The sequence below is a fragment of the Sturnira hondurensis genome, unplaced genomic scaffold (genome assembly GCF_014824575.4).
Source record: "Sturnira hondurensis isolate 20B ecotype Veracruz unplaced genomic scaffold, ASM1482457v3 Scaffold0025406, whole genome shotgun sequence".
Taxonomy (NCBI): domain Eukaryota; kingdom Metazoa; phylum Chordata; class Mammalia; order Chiroptera; family Phyllostomidae; genus Sturnira; species Sturnira hondurensis.
The window spans coordinates 425636-446742 of NW_028098037.1; the positions used below are offsets into that span (position 1 = coordinate 425636).

Genomic DNA, 21107 nt, shown 5'->3' on the forward strand with positions numbered 1-21107 from the left:
AAAAAGGGTTGCCCTGCCTCGTGAACCCCCTTACAACTTAACAGGTGCACCAAGACAAAGAAATACGGCCCAAATGAAAGAACAGAGCAAAACTCCAGAAAGAGAGCTAAGCAATGAGAAGATAGCCAACCTATCTGATGGAGAGTTCAAAGCCCTTATAATCAAAATGCTCACAGAACTGAGTGAGCTTGGTCACAAAATGAAAGAGCAAATGAAAAATACCCAAAGTGAAATAAAGCAAAATATTCAGGGAACCAAAAGTGACAGGAAGGAAACCAGGACTCCAATCAATCTGGAACAAAAGGAAGAAATAATTATCCAACTGGAACAGAATCAAGAAACAAGAATTCAAAAAAATGAAGAGAAGCTTAGGAACCTCTGGACAACCCGAAACATTCCAATATCTGAATTAGAGGGGTGCCAGAAGGAGAACAACAACAGCAAGTAATTGAAAACTTATTTGAACAAAATGTGAACAAAAACTTTCCCATTCTGGCGAAGGAAATAGACTTCCAGGAAGTCCACAAAGCCCAGAGAATCCCAAAGAAGTTGGACCCAAAGAAGAACACCAAGGCTCTATATCATCATAAAGGTACCCAAGATTAAAGATAAAGAGAGAATCTTAAAAGCACCAGGAAGAAAGGAGACAGTTACCTACAAAGGAGTATCCATAAGGCTATCAGCTAATTTCTCAAAAGAAACCTTGTGGGCAAGAAGAAGCTGGAAAAAAGTATTTGAAGTCATGAAAGGCAAGGACTTACATCCAAGATTACTCTATCCAGCAAAACTATCATTTACAATGGAAGGGCAGACAGAGCACTTCTCAGATAAGGCCAAGTTAAAGGAGCTCATCATCACCAAACCCTTATTATATGAAATGTTAAACAGACTTATCTTAAGAAATTGATTATCAAAAACTATGAACAGTAAAATGATGACAAACTCACAACTATCAACAAATGAACCTGAAAAAAGAAAAAAGAAAAACAATAAAAACAAAAACTAAGCAAACAATAGAACAGGAACAGAATCAGAGAAATGGACATCACATGGAGAGTTTTCAGTGGGGAGGCAGAGGGGAGGAATGGGGGGAAACAGTACAGGGAATAAGAAGCATAATTGGTAGGCATAAAATAGATGGGGAGAGGTCAAAAATGACATAAGAAACAGAATTCAAAGAACTTATATGTATGACCCATGGACATGAACTAAAAGGGAGGAATACAAGTGGGAGAGGGTATGCAGGATGGAGGGAGGATAAAGAGAAAAAAAATGAGAAAACTGTAATAGTATAATCCACAAAATATACTTTTTAAAAAAACAACTGTAGATTTCATAGATACGACACCAAAAATACAATCTACATGAGAACAAATAGATGTTGAAATTCACCAAAAACTATCAACTGTTCTTCATAGACACAGTTTAAAAAGGAAAAAGATAAGTTCTGAATGGTGTAGCTCAATGGGTTGGACATAGTTCCACACTGGTTAGATTACCAGATACAGCACATGTCTGGGTTGCCTGCCAGCTAGGTCCTGGGTTGAAGGCATGCAAGAGGCAACAGATTGATGTTTCTCTCCCTCTTTCCCTCCCTCCCTCCCTCTCTCTATAAAAATAAATAAATAAAGTCTTTAGAGAAAAGAGAAGGCTCAGACTAAGAGCAAATATTGGCCAAGCATATCTAACAAAGGACTGTATCCAGAATATACTAAGAGTGACACCAGAGAAGATAGCAGAGGAGAAAGCTTCAGTGCAGGAACAGTACCTGTCCTACACACTACTCAAAGCAATGATAAAATGACCTAGGTACCTCCATCATCAATGTAATTGCTAAGAATTTACAAATCATTATGCCGTTATACCATATGAGAACAGGTACTATATTTCTCAAATTAAAGATGAGAAAACAGAGACTCTAAATTAGCTACTCAAGGCCACACAAGCTGGATAATGTAGGGCAAGGATCAAGCCTGGCAAATCCAGCAAGGATTTAAAAAAAAAAAAAAGACTGCTTGGCTTTAAGGGCCTGGGTGATAATGCCTCCCTCGGGGATTATCTATGCCAAAGGAAACCTTCTCAAAGTGCCAGTATAGCACAGCATTCTTAACACTTAGTCATGTGCACCGACAACTTATCAAAACAGGGAAATAAAGACAATAGCATTTTATGTTATTGTGAGGTCTCTTACTTATACCCTACATAATAACAGCCTTCTTTTGAGATTTCAGAAAATCAAAACAACAATCCATAGAAAAAATAAGAGAGCTGTGTTGAAGTACCTAAGAGAAACAGCAATGTCACAATAACATACATTGACATAAGGTATAATAGATTAGAGTTCCATTAAAATGTGAACAGATAAACAAAAGGGGACAAGACAAATTACATAATTATTTTTATTTAATAGTGACATATTGAAAGCTGCCATTAAGCTGTTCAGATTCTGGAAGACTCAATGGAGGAAAGCACATAAACTAAGCTAGGTCTCTACTTCCCACATAAGAGCGTGGACTACAGTGAGTCTCTGTGGGCTGCTTTCACCACTACAAACCCGGCTCATCCAACGGGGAAATTGATTACATAGAAGGAAGGGAAGGGAGGGGATGAGAAGCTGGAGGAATGGCCTGGAGTAAGTGAGAGAGGGCAGGATCTAGTACAGAAATGATGGGATTGGCTACTTACAGGTAGTTCATAGTAATTAGAAGGGAAGGCCAAATGTGGGGTTAGGTTGGGATGCTGCCAAGAGGGGCACGAGAGCTGAAGGCACTTACAAGGCATATGGAATTCAAGCAGGGCAAGGAACCAGGTGAGGACTGAGGGAAGTCAGGATGGTAAAAAGGTGGTAGAATTGATGGATTGTGGCATGGGGGGACTAGGGAAGCCAAACTACTAAAGGGGATGGACTTGAAAGTTAGGAGGTGTCAGAGAGAGATGAATGCTTGACATTAAAAAATCATGGAGGTCTTGCCCTGGCTGATGTGACTCAGTTGGTTAGAGCACTGTCCCATAACTGAAAGGTTGAGGGTTTGACTCCCAGTCAGGGCACATACCCAGGTTGTATATTCGACCCCCAGCAGGGGCACCTACAAGAAGGCAAGCAATCAATGTCTGTCTGTCTGTCTGTCTGTCTCTCTGGCAATAAAAAAATGTCCTCAGGTGAGATTTTTTTTAAAGATCATGGAGGTCTTCCAGTTACTGGTAATGACAAGGTCAAGAATGTGACACAGGAATGAGTAGAAGACAAAAATATCAGGAAATGTGCAAAAAAAGGAGTAAGCATATTGGAACAATCATCTCCACAGACAGTGAAATCATCAAAAATTAAAACAGGATGACTGTTAGAGTGAAAGTGAGCCAGGAGAAATGTGATGGAATCACCCAAAAGTTAATGGCTACATTGAGGGACGGGCTTAGAGGGGAGGCAGTGAGGTCAATCTATTATGAAATTCAAAGTGGAGATGGGAGGGGGTCCCCAGGAAGAATGCCTGGATTTAGCAATGAGGAGCAACCAGGACATATACTACAGAAACCACAAAATACAGAAAATAAATCTTCATTACCGCAGTAAAAATCTCAGTCTATGTTGGTTAACAGTAATGACCAACATATACCACTGCACAGGAATGGCACAGCCGAGAACGCTGGAGAGTCCTGCTGGAGGCCCAGGGGAGGATCAGAGAAGTTTCACAGAGGTTTGAAAAATGTGACATGTAAGCTGGGTGTTTAAAAATGAGGAAGAGCAAAAGGACCTTCCTGGCAGAGAGACACTACTACACAGGCAAAGTCAAAGACATGTGAAAAAAACATGAAGCATTCTAAGAAATGCAAACAGTTCCACATGACGAAGGACAGAAAGAGAATGAGTGCAAAATGGGTATGAATTAATCAGTGTGAAAGAGGAAATATGACTACACAGGTAGACCAAGGCCATAACCTTTTTCTCTGCATAAAATACATTGTATACAAATTAAATTGTTGCCCAAAAATCCTTCATAAAAGCCTCTAATAGAAAACAAAATTGATGGATTTTAATTTCATTTTATTTTGCTTCTTTAAAGGAGATGCTAGAAAACAATTAAATAACCCAATGGCTAGTTGCTTTACAAAGATTAACCAACTTTTACAGAATCTATTGCTTCACATTATATACAAAAATTGACAATCATTATCAAAACCTCCAATATGCAAGATTTAAGAAATGTATGCACAACTGAGATTTTTTAAGCAGATGAATTGAGCTCAAATATAAATGCATTAGTTACAGATTTCTTTGTAACATATATATTAAACATATAAGGCTATACATAAATATAAGCTGCCTCTCCATTTCAAAGAACAATGTTGCAAGTGAATGCATGGATAATAATAATACTGGTTATAGAACTTTTACAAATAGTAAATCTTAGAATTAATGGAAAAGATGTCTCACTAGGTAACCATTGCTATACTTGCATTTCTACTGTAGCCGTTATGATTTAATGGAAAGAGCATTATACTTGGGAGTCAAAGAACAATCTAAATGTTGGCACGGGCATCTATGAACTATTAGGCAAGTCACTTAACTTTTCTGTTCTGTGCCTGAGTTTCTTAATTTACAAAAAGAAAAATCCGTATCTCATGTGACTTTGTGAAGTACTGTTATCTGAGTTTTGTAAACCATACATAATAAGTGACAAAATTGTCTAGTTACAAATTGCAAAATATTTTTCATATAGAAGTAAGAGTCTTCAGGCCATTGGTTGCCCCCTCCCCCAAAATGAAGCACAGTGAAAATCTAAGATGATAAATCTGATAGACTTTCATAAGCATGTCTCACCACCTCTCTTCATAACCTTACCTTCGAATGAGCAGGCCCTCTTTCTTTCAGAAGTTTATACTGGGGTTGGACTCTATTGAAACGGGCTAACTCATTTACCAGACACATTGGAGTTTTCTCTTTGAGGTTTGCCATTTTATCTTGGAGAGAAGCTGCAAATAAAAAGGCTGTAAAGTTTTTGTCATTCTTGACTTTACAAAATGGAAGAAAAGCTAAATTTGATTCTTTTAGCTTGAAGTCAGATTGTAAATTTGGATTAAGTAATTTTCATAAATTTTATATTAGAAAAAATCAAGCCATTGAATATCTTCCATCACATGCAAAAGAAATATGTACCACATTTTAAATAATAAATCAAGGTAACTTCCCTAAGTATCTAAGTTGTTCTTTATACATGTATGATAACAGCATGCTTAAAGATTTTAAAATAATGTAAGATTATAATTTCTATCTTGTAACTTTCCTTCTCTCTTAAAAAATTTTAGCATAAACACACAATTCTCCTAATTTTTCTTACTATAAAACTCATTTTCTCTACCTTTTCTATCCTTTGATATTTTTTTTTCCTTCTCATTTGAGGCAGCATATTAATTAAAAAGCTCTAGACTTTGGAATCAGGTCATAAATTTAAGTACTAGTTCTTTCAAGTACTATTTTATAATACCTTCTTTTCCTGTTTTTAAACAAAATTGTTAAAGTACAAGTAGAAAGAATAATTTAACAAATGCCCATGTCCTTAGTATCCAGAACTGAAATTAACATTTTCCATATTTCCTTTGTCTTGTAAAAAAAAGTATTACCTTCCAGTTAAGTTTCCTTTACCTATTCTAAAAACCACTTTTATATGAATTTAGAATATATCACTCAGTGGATTGAGCGTGGGCCTGCGAACCACACGATCACGGTTTGATTCCCAGTCAGGGCACATGCCTGGGTTGCAGGCCAGTTCCCAGCAGGGGACTCACGAGAGGCAACCATACATTGATATTTCTCTCCTTTTCTCCTTCCCTTCCCTCTAAAGATAAATAAATAAAATCTTTTAAAAAAAAGAATATATCACTCTGGGAGATTTCAAATACATTTATGTGCATGCATGAAAAAATACAGTCTTGATATACATGATTTTACAGTCACATAAATAGTAATATATCATTTTCACTACTTTCTGCTCTCCTAATGTTTTTGAGATTGTAACTTAAATAAAGTCAGGACATTGCTTTTAACTGCTGTATAATTTTCATCACAGTATCATATCCATTTTTCAATCTACTCTCCTATTGATAAACATTTAGTTTGTTACTAATTCTTCACTCTCACAGGTAAAAACATGCTGCCAAATGGCACCAAGAATGATTGTACCCAATCACCTTCCCCAGCAGCATGAAAATTACCATTTACCTTGACCCTGAAAACACACAGTGTGGTTGAGTATTTTCATTTTTGATAATCTGATATTTGGCAAATTGTATCCCACTATTGTTTTTTGTTTTCCCCACTATTTTAATTTGCATCCACAGTTTACAAGTGAGGCTAATCACCCTCTCATGTTATTGATCACTTGAGTTTCCTCTTCTGGGAATTGCTTGTCCATCTTGCTATTGAATACTCTGTAGATTATATTTCCCGATCTTCTTTGAACTGTGCTTTTCATGCCCTAAAAGTAAATCCTTCTCTGAACCTGCAAGGTCTTAATGATTTTTACTTAAATTTACTAAGCCTTCTATTCTTTAGCTGTAAAATAAAGGTAATAAATCTATCCCACTTTGCTCACAGGATGTTATGAGGTTAAGATTTTTAAATGAGTGGTATTCTAAATTCTATCACAATTACTACAACTTCAGAAATTTTCCTAATACTATATTAAATTATTTTATCCTATGTTTTCCTTTGTCACATTTAGTGACACATTTAATTGTTTTTTAGTTTTTCATCCATGTCTCATGAGTCAGTGTGAGAACATGCAAGTAGATTACTTCCTACTCAATTAAACTGAGTTGCACTGTATGGAGAATACATTAAATGAATGGAAATAGCTGGTTTTAGGAACGTTGTCTTCAAATATTATATAGCTAGGTTTAATGCAGAATATAGTATTCTTTTAACTTTTTAATACTCTTTATAGGACCAATATTTTTACACAATAACGATCACAATCATTATGATTAAGAAATTACTTTATAAAAACACTACATAAATACCTAGTAGGGCATAAGTCAAAGGAAAGAGAATCTAAGCAACCAATTGGAGGACCAATAAAGATGACAACTAATTCTACAATAAACCCTTCAATGCGGCTTGCAAGACAAAAAAGAAAAAAAAACCACAAAACCCCCACTAATCATTATTGTTTGGACAATATTAAAAAAACAAGAGGAAGTCAAGATAATTTTAAGAAAACTTGCACTTTACTTTTTTGGCGTGTATAATTCAAATGAACATTTTATAAATTGTACCAGAGTCAGTCATTCTATCAAGTACAAGGTGACCTGGGGATACAATCAACTTTGGTCCTTGCATAGCATGGCATTTAATACTTGGGTACAACAGATAACACAGCTAACTGAATATCAAAAAAAAAAAAGCAAAACAAAAACATGAAACTTTGTTAAAAATGAGAAAATATTAAGGTCTAGTAAAAATCAGTCAATTTTGCACAACAATGAAATAGCATTTATGCTGTTAACAATTTTTATAACTCAGCAATGCTGCATATTCATCTCTAATGATGGCAAAACTCCTAGGAACACTGCAAGCATAATATAACAATTTACAGTACAAAACATGTTAATAGCATAGACTTTAAATATGTTAAAGGAAAGTGCTAACTAATATCATGGTATTAAACTTCTATTAATTTTAACTCTGCTTCATAAAAACAACATGGATTCAATAAAACATTTTAATGTGTGACTGAAGTTTTGGGGTGAAAGGTATGCAAAACACATGCAAAATCTCACTTTGATAAAGCTTTATTAGTTAAAATTCAATTGTTTCAAGTTAGTAAATTTAAAAGTAGTCTTAGTTAAAAACATTTGTTTTAGGAAATGATTAAAATTTTAAATAGCTGCTCCTCTATTTAATCAGAAATCTTATTAGTATTAATTACTTGACAGAGTTCAGTGATAGAGCGATAACTCAAAAATAAAGCCAAAATTTTGATGAAACATTTACAAAATTACTTGGAAATGCTTTAACAAACTTGTCCATAAAAACTGAGAGTTGCCCTGACTGGTTTGGCTCAGTGGATTGAGCACTGGCCTGTGAACCAAAAGCTTGCCAGCTGGATTCCTATTTGGGGCACATGCCTGGATTATGGGCTAGGTTCCCCAGCTGGGGGCATGAGAGAGGGGAGAGGTAACTGATCAATGTTTCTCTCATATATCAGTATTTCTCTCCTTTCCTTTCTTCTCTTCCCCTCTCTCTGAAAATAAAAATAAAATCTTTTAAAAATATTTTATCCCTGGCTAAAGTGGCTCAGTGGATCGAGTGCCAGCTGGGAACCAAAGAGTTGCTGGTTTGATTCTCCAGTCAGGGCACATGCCTGGGATGGGGGCAAGGTCCCCGGTAGGAGGGGCACAAGAAGCAACTACACATTGATGTTTCTCTCCCTCTCCTTTTCCCTCCTTCCCTACCTCTAAAAATAACTAAATCTTTTTTTAAAATGTTTTTTAAAAAGTAAGATATATAAACTTAAGTTATGACACTGTTTAGAAAAGTCAACAGTTGAAAAAACGAGAAATATACATACAGTTGCTAAGAATGTCCTCGGTGAGCTATTTTGAGATAGGCTTCAAGTCAATTTGGTGGCTGGAACAGCAGACTACTACTCCGAAGTAAATAAAATCAATGAAATGGAGTTCACAATATAAGATTCTGCTTTTGAGAGAGCAAATGCCACACAATGGTCCGCAGCCTGTTTGGACACCTCTGCCACTTACTGAGATCCGTGGGATCTTGAAAAAGTACTTAAACATTTCTTTCTTGGACAGTAAAATAGAAATAATAGTTATTTTTATATTATTGGTTGGTGGTATAGGGTAAATGAGATGATATAAGACACTGTTAACAATGATAGGAATGCATTATTATTTTGATTACAAATAATTTGTTAAAATACCATCATCAAATAGGAAGACAGTGCTTATGGTTTTATAAACTTTTTTCATGGCTTTCTAAGCTAAAATACTCTTTTTTTAAAGATTTTATTTATTTGTCTTTTAGAGAGGAAGGGAAGGAGAGAAGGAGAGAAATATCAATGTATGGTTGCCTCCTGTGAGTCCCCTGCTAGGAACTGGCCCGCAACCCAGGCATGTGGCCTGACGGGGAATCGAACCGCGATCGTGTGGTTCGCAGGCCTGTGCTCAATCCACTGAGCTACACCAGCCAGGCCCTAAGCTAAAATATTCTGAGTTAAAATATTCTGTTAAGATAAGCTGATTTGATTCATACAAATATATTTGATATTCTGTATGAAACAGGTATTTGTTATTATTTTCCCAGACTTATTATAAGTTGGTTTTTCCACTAAAATATTCCCAAATGTGCTATAAGTTATATTAAGATTTCTCATATTTTATCTTTATTGATATGAAGGTTTTTTTACATGTTACTCTCCATAACTTTGATAAGTAACATTGGTAAAAAAGCTATTTATAGTAACAATAATATCTGCACACACTCAAAATTTTTACAGATTTTGTTGATCAAAAAATATATCTATTTTTTGAGATAGACTCTATCCACATATCTTTATAAAATGTCCTGTACTCTCCGGGACTCGAATCTCCAAACTATACCAAAATAATATAGCTCACAGTTTTCAATAAACAAGAACAACCCATTCCAAAGAACTCACAGTCTAGTACAAGACAAAACACAAACAATCAACCAATATATAAACTACAATATGGTCAGTGCCATAATAATGCTATTATAGGAATGCAGTAGGTGAAGGGAGGGTAAAAAAAGTAGGTTTCAAGAGATGTTCATTAGATAGTTAAGGAAATAAGGAATTCACCAAGTTAGCAAGAAAGGAAAAAAGAGTCCAGGTTTATCCAGAGCATACAAGCAGGAGAAAGCAAATAAAACACACACATTCTGGCAAATGCAAGGAGGTCATTAGCAGACTACAGAATGCATAAGAGAAAGTAGCAAAAAATTTTTTTGATCAAAACATCAAAAGTTTCCTAAGCCAGAACTGAGAGTAGCAATGTTTTTTGAAGTAGTTAAGTTGCAGCCAGAGCTGTTGCCAGCCAAGTCACTGTCTACCTCACCTGCCAACAGAAGAATCTGCTTCCATCCCAGATCCCAGGAATGACTTGGACAGTTTCTACATCTCTTTGCCAGCTTCTCTTTCCCTATCCCCCGCTATTGGAAGGGACTCAACCTAATTCCCCGGTAAAATAAAAAGAAAGAAAACAGTCGAGAGAGCTTTACCTCCCAGGGGCTCTTGTCTTCTTGAAGGAATGTGACTACCTGTCCATACATATAGCTGAAACAAATACTATAACTTCAAATCAGACTATAACCTAAGGTTGTCCATGAAAAAATCACTAACCAAGGATCAAAACTGCTCTATTATAAATGCCTATCAATCAGGAAAAAATTTAAGTTCCTATCTCATATAAATACAAATTCCAAAAGTATTAAAATGCAAAGTATAAAAAATATGACAAAAGCACAAGAAAACCTAGGTAAATATTCATCATAACCCTGTAACATAGAAGGTTCTTCTATAGATTGAGAAACCTAAACGACATAATGGGATAAAGTGACAGATTAAGTAACACTGAAACGTAAAACTTCTATACAGCAAAACTCATCAAAAACGACACTGAAAGAACTCTACAAACTGGAGGAGAAAGACTTACAAAATGTGAAGAGAAACTGCTAACATTCACAAAATACAAAGATGATATAAATCCAAGTTTTTAAATCCAACAGAAAACAGAGCGAACACATGCACAATCAACTCAATATAATTTATTAAACAAACACATCTATCCAAAAAACTGTTTAAATGAATGCAATTTTTAACTCCAGTGAAATATAATTTACCCCCTTAGACTGACAAAGATAAAAAATGATCATGTAAGTATTGGCAAGGGTGTGGGAAAATGGGCACAAATTCTATTGATGAACACAGAAGAATGCAAAATTTTGGTGGGCAATCTGGTAATACTAATTAAAGTTTCAATCACATCTATCTTCAAAACAGCAGTTCCACAACTAAAAGTCACACTACATACAGGAAGACTCGCATCAGATCTACGGATGACAATGTGCAATAGAAAGACTACAAGAGCAAAGAATTATAAACAAGCTGAATATTTATTCACCAGTAATTGTTTGGTTAAACAAACCACAATGCACTGTGCAGCTCTGAAAACAGAGTGAGGTGCACTGCTTCTGTACTGACAAAGGACATTACAAATGTTGAATGAAAAACAGTTACAACTGCTTATTCTCTGATCTTATTTTTATTTTCTTTAAACCAAACGTGCATGAATTAGAGACGTGGGACTGGTGAGTGGGGTCATCACTTTCTACTTCGAAGTACTGCAATGCTTTACTTTGTTACAATAAATATGTATAACTTTTATAATTTAAAAATTATTTTACAAAATCATACCAAAAGTAGGAAATGTTTTACAGTGTAAAAGCCTTAGATTCTAACTGCTATTGAACTTTCTAAAGTCATTCTGGTGCCATCCATTTTCTCAGATAGAGGATGCTCGAAGACCTCACTCAAAGCAGGTCACGAGTCACTTACAAAAAGCCACAGGGCTGTGAAATACAGCATAGGGAATACAGTCAATAATATTGTAATGACTCTGTATGGTGTCAGATTGGCTCTAGACTTATGGGGGGACCACTTTGTAAGTTACGTAATTGTCTAATCACTATGTTGTACACATGAAACTATTATGTTGTATGTTAATTAATGAAAAAAAAAGCAGGCCATAAGACTGCAAAAACAGTGTGCAAAAACTAACCTTACCAACATATGGTATGGTTAGTCTTCTTAAGTTTAGCCATTCTATCAAGTGCTACTCATTGTGGCTTTAATTTGCACTTCCCTAATGACTAATGACATTAACCACATATTTTCATTTGTATGTTATCTATATACATCATATAGTGAAGTGACTATCTGAATATTTTTCCAGTTTTTCTAGAGTCATTTTTTATTATATGATTTGGAGTTTTTATTGCATTTTAAGCATATTCTATTGATTATGCTATTACAGTTGTCCCAATTTTTTCTCCCTTTCATCCCCCTGCATCCTGCATCCCCTTACCCTCCAGCATTTCCTCCACCTTAGTTCATGTCCATGGGTTGTACATATAAGTTCTTTGGCTTCTACACTTCCTATACTATTCTTAACCTCCCACTGTCTATTTTCTACCTATCATTTATGTTACTTATTCCCTGTAGCTTTTCCCCCATCTCTCCTCCTCCCACTGCCCCACTGAGAACCCTCCATGTGATCTCCATTTCTGTGATTCTGTTCCTGTTCCAGTTGTTTGCCTATTTTGTTTTTATTTTTATTTTTTTTTAGGTTTGGTTACTGATAGCTGTGTATTTGCTGTCATTTTACCATTCATATTTTTATCTTCTTCTTAGGTAAGTCCCTTTAACATTTCATATAGTAAGGGCTGGGTGATGAGGAACTCCTATAACTTGACCTTATCTGGGGAACACTTTATCTGCCCTTCTATTTTAAATGATAGCTTTGCTGGATAGAGCAATCTTGGATATAGGTCCTTGCCTTTCAAGACTTTGAATACTTCCTTTCAGCCCCTTCTTGCCTGTAAGGTTTCTTTTGAGAAATCAGCTGATTGTCTTGTGGGAACTCCCTTGTAGGTAACTTTCAGCTTTTCTGTTGCTGCTTTTAAGATTCTCTCCTTATCTTTACTCTTGGGTGACTTAATGATGATGTGCCTTGGTGTGTGCTTCCTTGGGTCCATCTTTTTTGTAACTCTCTGGGCTTCCTGGAATTCCTGGAAGTCTATTTCCTTCACCAGATTGGGGAAGTTTTCTTTCATTATTTTTTCAAATAAGTTTTCAATTTCTTGGTCTTCTTCTTCTCCTTCTGGTACCACTATGATTCAGATGTTAGAATGTTTAAAGTTGTCCTGTAGATTCCTAAGCCTCTCCTCATTTTTTTGAATTCTTGTTTCTTCATTTTGTTCTGGTTGACTGTGTATTTCTTCCTCCTGGTCCAAACCATTGATCTAAGTCCCCGTTTCCTTCCTGTCACTGTTGGATCCCTGTATATTTTCCTTTATTTCACTTTTCATAGCCTTCACTCCTTCCTCTATTTTGCAACCATACTCAACCAATTCTGTGACAGCCTGCTCCGCCAGCATCCACCTTGCCCACCCTGGTCCTTCAGCCACAGCTTTGCATCAAGTCTTCTCAGTCTGGCTTCCCATTTCTGCCCCTCCTGCCAATCTGGATGAATGCTTCTTCTTTAACTCCTTGATTGTTAGACTTTCATAGTTTAACTTTCTGACAGTTCTGATTGTTTTTGTTTTTAAATTTGTTGTTGTCCTTCTTTTGGTTCCGTGAGATGGCACAGTGTGTCTACCTATGCCTTCATCTTGGCTGGAGGATCTCTTTCCCAGTAGCACCTACAGCTCAAATTGACGCTGCCACAGCTCACCCACCAGCTGGACTCACATGCACCTATCTCACTTTGTATAGCCTTCATTTCATGACTGAACTCAATCAGTTCTGTGAGCATCCTGATTACCAGTGTTTTGAACTCTGCATCTGAGAGGTCGTCTATCTCCTCATTGCTCAGTTCTTTTTCTAGAGTCTGATCTGTTCTCTCATTTGAGCCACATTTCTTTGTCTCAACACACCTATTATGTTGTAAGCAGGGAGCCTTCGGTATTCACCAGGTTGGGGAAACCCAGTTTGCTGTGTTGTAGAGCAGTATGTGGAAAAGGGGTCAGGAAGGGAACAATGCCACTTGCCAGCTTGCTCGACTCTCGCCCAACTTTCAGTCACTTCCTTTGCTTCCCAGAAGCTGATTGTGCCCTCTCAGGTGCTGATTCCAGGTGGCTGGGCTTGTGTATGTTCTAGGATGCCATGGGCCTCTCCTACAGGCTCTTTTGTGAGGCTGGGAGTTTCTCCAGCTGATGCAATCCCCCCAAACCCTGCAAAAGTCAGGATTTCTGAGCCTTTATTTCCCCACAGTGGAACCCTGGGTTCTGGGGTCTGTCTCATTCCCTAGTTGTTCCTTCCAGCTTATTGGTGTGCAAATGGAGAACCCGCAGTCAGCCAGCCCATACCCTCAACCATGTGGGCCACCCCGTTGCCTTGCATCCTCTCTACCCCAGCTGCCTGTATCCACCTGTCCTACCAGTCTGGATAAATGTTTCTTTAACTCCTTCGTTGTTAAGAGTTCCACGCAGTTTGATTTTCTGGCAGTTCTGGTGTTTTGTTTTTAAATTGGTTGTTATCCTTCTTTTCGTTGACCAAGGAGGCGAAGTGTTTCTAGCTACACTTCCATCTTGGAGGAAACACTATTTGAAGTTCTTTATACATTCTAAATACAACCAGTATTAATCAGGTACATGTTTGACAAAGACCTTCAGGATGTGGCATCTCTTTTCACTTTCTTACCAGCACCTTTTGAAGAACAGACTTTAGTTTTAATATCATCTAATTTATCAATTTATTCACATAAAGGTTGTGTTTTGCTTTTTTTCCTAAGAAATCATCAACTAGTTAAAACCTCAAAGATTTTATCCTAAGGTTCGTTCTAAAAGCTTTACAATTTTAGGTAGTACACTTATGTCTCTAAGCCATTTTTTTTTAACAAATGGGAGACTCTACTTTATCTTTTTATTTTCCTAATTAATCTCGATTGCATTTTTTTCCAGCACCATTTAGTTCCCTTATATCTTCCTACCCCCAGCAATCACCACACTTTTGTCCATATCCATGAGCCGTTTTTCTTTTTTGCTCAAACTCTCTACCCCAAAACCCCTCCACCCCACTAGGTGTCATGTGTTCTCCATCTATGAGTCTATCTCTGTTTGGCTTGTTAGTTCAGTTTGTTAAACAGATCCCACTTATGAGTGAAATCATATGGTTTTTCTCTTTCTCTGACTGGCTTATTTGACTTAGCATAATGTTCTCTGGTTCCACCTATTCTGTTGCAAAGGGTAAAATTTTCTTTTTTATAGCCAAGTAGAATTCCATTGTGTAAATATCCCATAGTTGTTTTTCCACTCATCCACTAATGCACATTTTGCTTACATATCCTGGCAATGGTAAATGACACTGAACTGAATGTGGGGGGTATCATGTTCTTTGGAATTAGCATTTTGGGTTCCTTCAGATATATTCCCAGAAGTGGGACCACTGGGTCAAAAGGCAAATCCATTTTTAATTTTTTGATATAGCCCCATACTGCTTTCCACAGTGGCTGTACCAGTCTGCATTCAAACCAAGAGCGCAAACGTGTTCCCCTTTCTCCACACCCTTGCCATCCAGCAACTGTACATTCATTGATTTATTGATGTCAGCCATTCTGACAGGTGTGAGGTGATATCTCATTGTAGTTTTAATTGGTATTTCTCTGATCATTATTGATTCTGAACATCTTTTAGTATGTCTATTGTCCATCTGTATGTCCTCTTTGGAAAAGTATCTCTGCAGGTCCTTTGCCCACCTTTTAATTGGGTTGCTTGTTTTCTTTTTGGTGTTGAATTCTGTAAGTACTTTATAAATTTTGAATATTAACCCCTTATTTGATGTATCTGCTGGGAACTGCTGCCTGGTTTCAGAAGCCATAATCCCTCATGGCTAAGGCTGAGTAAAAAGACCTTGGGACCACAAGCCACTAAGGAGACAAAGCTTATCTCTATGGCAGGAGCACCGCCTCTGCCCACTTTCACCCTGCCTGGCCCACAATGTATGACCAGTTAGCCAATGATGGGTAAGATTCCTCAAAGGAGGGGCAAGCTAAGACAGGCATGGTCATGAGGGGGCCCTCAGGGAAGGACTTGGGGGGCTATGGAAAAAGGGGATGATGGACCCTCACCCCTCAGCTTTGACATAGCCTAAGTGCTCATTCAGCCTGCAAGAAGTCTCCTAATCTCTTGGCTGCCTTACTTCCCCTGCCTGATTTAAGCCTCAAACAATGAGGGAGGTGGGTGTGGCCCTGTGCTGGAAAGGGTGGGTTCCCCAGGGCTAGCAGGCCTAAGAGAGAATGCATAAAATCCTGTGAATCCTGCTTTGCTAATACCCTCAATTTAAATGATAAGGGTCTAAGCATGAAATGAGTGTCTTTCCCCAAAGTCTTATGGGGCTTTAGTTATATGACCCTGACTCAAATAAGCCCTGAGAGTTCTTTAAATGTTATCTATTGTTAGAGCATTACTTCCTGACAATGAATGATGAGCTTTACGTCTGTGCCCTGTATTCCTATGCAAATGAACCCAATAAAAACCCAATGAGGAAAAGGCTTCTGGCCCTCTCCTTTCAGAGATTGGCCACCTTTCCTCCCCAAGCAGATCATGTCTTGGTAGACTTATTCTCATCAGTGGTGGCTGGGGAGGCCCTACGGGCAGAGCTCCTCCCACATGTATCAACAAATATAGTCTGGACTTCCGCCAAGATGGAGGCATAGGTGGAAACACTGTGCCTTTTCCCACAACCAAGTCTGAATACAACAAAGGTTTGGAGAACAAAGATGCAGCCAAAGAACAGATAATTGAACTATACGGAAGTCCGACAACAACAAACCGTTCAACTGGACCAGTAAGAGGGGCAGAGCCAGCAGCGGAGCGGTGACAGGCAAGAAAGATCCCCGGACCCCAGGTGCCCGGGCAGCTCCGTGTCAGGCTGACACAGTGAGGGCTCGGGGCGGCGGGCTGGCTGTGGTCACACATCTGCACGCAGATAAACCAGCAAAGGAGTGAGCAGTGAGACAGACTATACAGGCCCCAGCGGGCAAACCCAGCGGCGGGCTGACAGGGGTCGCACATTCGTGTGCAGTGGGACAAACCGCGTGGCCCGAGGTAGTGGTGGAAGGCAGCAGAGGGGGCCTGACATTATTCTCCTTTGGCCCCACCCCCACATACAGCATCACAACCCAGTGCCTGAGTTGCCCCGCCCTGGTGAACACCTAGGGCTCTGCTCCTCATACGTAACAGGCACGAACAGACCAAAATATGGCTCAAGAAGAACTCAAAGCCCCAGAGCCGATAACTCTAAGTGACCAAGAAATAGCCAACCTATCAGATGCACAACTCAAGGCACTGGTGATCAGGATGCTCACAGAACTGGTTGATTTTAGCCACAAATTAGAGGAAAATATGAAGGCTAAACTAATTGAAATGGAGGTAAATGCACAGGAAACCAATAGTGATGGAAAGGAAACTGGGACTCAAATCAATGGAATGGATCAGAAGGAAGAAAGGAACAACCAAACAGAAAAGAAGGAAGAAACAAGATTTCAAAAAGACAAGGAGAGGCTTAGGAACCTCCAGGACATCTTTAAACGTTGCAACATCCGAATTATAGGGGTACCAGAAGGGGAAGAGGAACAGCCACGAGTGGAAAACTTATTTGAACAAATAATAAAGGAGAATTTCCCCAGTCTGGCAAAGGAAATAGACTTCCAGGAAATCCAGGAAGCTCAGAGAGTGCCAAAGAAGTTGGACCCAAGAAGGAACACACCAAGGCACATCATAATTACATTAGCCAAGATGAAAATGAAGGAGAGAATCCTAGAAGCAGCAAAAGAAAAGGAGAGATTTACCTACAAAGGAGTTCCCATCAGACTGTCAGCGGATTTCTCAAAAGAGACCTTCCAGGCAAGAAGGGGCTGGAAGGAAGTATTCCAAGTCATGAAATCCAAAGACCTACATCCAAGACTGCTCTATCCAGCAAAGATTTCATTTAGAATGGAAGGGCAGATAAAGTGCTTCTCAGATAAGATCAAATTCAAGGAGTTCATCATCACCAAGCCCTTATTATATGAAATGTTAAAGGGACTTATATAAGAAAAAGAAGATGAAAAACATGAACAGTGAAAGGAGAGCAAACTCACAGTTACTAACAACCACACCTAAAACAAAAGCAAACCTAGAGGACAGCTAGATCAGGAGCAGAACCGTAGAAATGAGGAACACATGGAGGGTTAGCAACAGGCGAGTGGGAGGAGGAGAATGGGGGAGAAGATACAGAAAATAAGTAGCATAGACGGTAAGTAGAAAATAGATAGGGAGAGGGCAAGAATAGTAGGGGAAATATAGAATCTAAAGAACTTGAGACACGTGGTCATAAACTAAGGGGGGAGAGCATGGTGGGGGAGGGGTGTACAGGGTGGAGGGGAAAGAAGGGGGGAATAGAACAACTGTAACGGTATAATCAATAAAATATATTTTAAAAAAAGAAAATATGTATATTCTGCTGCTTTGGGGTGAAATGCCCTGAACATGTCAATTAAATCCAGTTAAACTAGTGTGTCGCATAAGGCTACTTGCTCCTTGTGGGTGTTCTGCCTGGAAGATCTATCCATTGATGTCAAAGGATTGTTAAAATCCCCAAATATAACTCTATTTCTCCTTCTATGTCCATCAAGATTTGCTTTACATATTTAGGTGTTCCTATGTTGGGTTCTTTGGGTTTACTAGGGTTAAATCCTCATTTTGGACTATACCTTTTATCACTATGTAGTGTCCTTTGTTGTCTCTTACTATAACCTTGGTTTTAAAGTCTATTTTGTCCATTATAATTACTTCTGCCCCAACTTTTTTTCCTTCCCGTTTGCATGAAATATCTTTTTCCAACCCTTACTTTTAGTCTGAGTATTTCTTGCGATATGAGATGGTCTCTTAGAGGCAGCATATATATGGGTCTTGTTCTCTTATCCATTCAGCTATCATATATCTTTTGGTTGGAACATTTAAGCCATTAACATTTAAGATATTTAGTGCCATTAACATATTTAAGCCATTAACATATTTAGTGCCATTTTATTGTCAGAGTATTTTTCTCTTTTTCTTCTTAAAACAAGCCCATTTACATTTTTCAGTACTGGTTTGGTGTTAACAAACTCCTTTAGCTTTTTCTTGTCTGGGAAGTTCCTTATTTCTCCTACAATTTTAAATGATAGCTTTGCTGGGTAACACAAACTTGATTGTAGGTCCATTCTTTTCATCACATTGAATATTTCACACCACTCCCTTCTGGCCTGAAATGTTTCTGTTGATATAATAGATAAAAGACAGTCTAACTGGTGCTCCTTGGTAGGTAACTACCTTTTCTCTTGTTACTTTTAGGATTCTCTCCTTGTCTTTAACCCTTGTCATTTTAATTATGATGTGCCCAAGCATAGGCGTCTTTGGGTCCAACTTGTTTGGGACTCTCTGAACTTCCTGGACTAGTGTGTCTTTCTCCTTCACCCAATTAGGAAAGTTTTTAGTTATTATTTCTTCACATAGGTTCTTGATCCTTTGCTTGCTCTCTACTCCTTCTGATATTCTCATGATGTGGATGTTGTTATGCTTCATGTTGTCCAAAATATTTCTTAAGCTCTCTCATTTTCATTCCTTTTTCCTTTACTGCTTGGTCTGGGTGTTTTTTTCTACCTTGTCTTCCAAAACACTGATTCTATCCTCTTATTCATCTAACCTACTGTTTATTCCTTCCAGTGTATTATTTATTTCAGATATTGCATTTTATTTCTGACTGGTCATTTATAAAATGGTTTCCATAGCTTTTTTCATGCTGTTGCGTATCCTTATAATCATTACTTTAAACTGTCTATCTGAAAAATTGCTTGACTCGATTTCTCTAGCTCTTTTGGAAAATTTACTTGCTCTTTCATTTTCAGTCTGTTCCTTTGTTTTACGATTGTGGCCACTTTGTATTTTCTAGTTGTTAAACTAATCAACTGTTAAAAAAGATCACTTGTTAACCTAATCAAACTGCAATCAGCAGCCTGGCTTAAGAACCACTGGGTGGGGTAGAGTAATTCCTGTAGGCAGGACTACTGCTTCCTCTCAGGTTGATGCCACTTGGAAAGTAGTGCTCTGCCTAAGAGTTAGGTCTCCTACAACATGGAGAATGACCCAGCACAGGGATCATGGCAGCCTTTCCTTCCGTTTTCTACTTAGAGTCACCAACCCCACTCTCCTCTGCTGTCTCGAGTCTACTCTGCCCTCTCTTTGCTGGAGCACAGGGTAAGTGGCTGCAAAGAAAATTTTGTGTTTTGGCCTTTAAGAGGTTCTCTGTGACTCCAGCCACCTTTCCCTGGCAGACAGAACCCCTGCTGCTTTTCACAGCTGGATGTTATCTGAGTTCCTTTCTGCCTCTGAGGCTGTAGGCTGGGGAGCCCAGTTGTAGTTTAGACCCCACAATTCTCAGGGGGAATGCCTCAGCCACTGAAATGTCCCTCTAGCACTGCAGCTGCTTCCCGGGGAGAGCTCAGCCAGCCCTCTCATGTCTCCTCTGCACTCCCTACCAGCCACATTGTGGTGGAGTGGTTTCTTCTATCTGTCCACAGTTATAAGACTTCTCTCCAGACAGTGTTCAGTTGGTTATTCTGAATTATTTCTCTACAATTTAGTTGGAATTCCAGTTTGGTCCTAGGAGGAGGTTAGTGTAGCCTCCACTTATTCCTCCACCATCTTGGATCCATCTGAGCCATTTTGAGTTAATTTTTGTATAATAGTGCATGATATGGATTCAATTTTATTTTTTGTGTATTCAGAGCCAATGTTTAAGCACAATTTGTTGAAAAATCCATATTTTTTCTACTGTTTTCCTTTTTTGCCTTGGTCAAAAATCAGTTATCCATATATAAGTGGGTTTACTTCTGGACTACATACCTACTGTTTCATTAACCTATTCGTCTTTTTTATGACAATCAGTTTTCACTGTAATTTTATAATAACTCTTGAAATTAGGTAATGTTGCTCACCCCCTCTCACATCACTGTTCTTTTTCATTGTTTTGTGGCTATTCTAAATTCTTGCATTTAAATATAAATTTTATTTTGGGCAAAAAAATGCCTCCAAGGATTAGAATAACATTTTTGTACATTAATTTGGTAAAAATCAACATTTTAACAAAACTGAGTCTCCCAATCGATGTACTGGATACACAGTCTATTCTCATTATTGAAATAACAATATCTCGAGCTTACTAATAATAGTCATGTTCTATAACATCACTGCAAATAGTGTACTAGCAAACAATGAACTATTGCTTCTATAGAAAATACAGGTTCAGGTTCCTGCAAACTTCTGATCATAA

The 21107-nt window shown here is 38.0% G+C and overlaps 1 protein-coding gene across 5 annotated transcripts in view; it reads right to left on the reverse strand.

Annotated features, from left to right (window-relative positions):
* STAU2 (staufen double-stranded RNA binding protein 2) overlaps positions 1-21107 on the reverse strand; it is a 354567-nt gene that overhangs the window by 298863 nt on the left and 34597 nt on the right. For 3 of the 5 annotated variants that reach the window (XM_037039723.1, XM_037039722.1, XM_037039724.1), the window contains one exon: positions 4841-4971. The exons of the other annotated variants lie outside the window; for them this stretch is intronic. In XM_037039723.1, the coding sequence (XP_036895618.1) occupies positions 4841-4954 (114 nt within the window). In that variant the 5' untranslated portion in view covers positions 4955-4971. Of the gene's footprint in view, positions 1-4840; positions 4972-21107 lie in introns of those variants that run through there. 5 annotated transcript variants of the gene reach the window in all.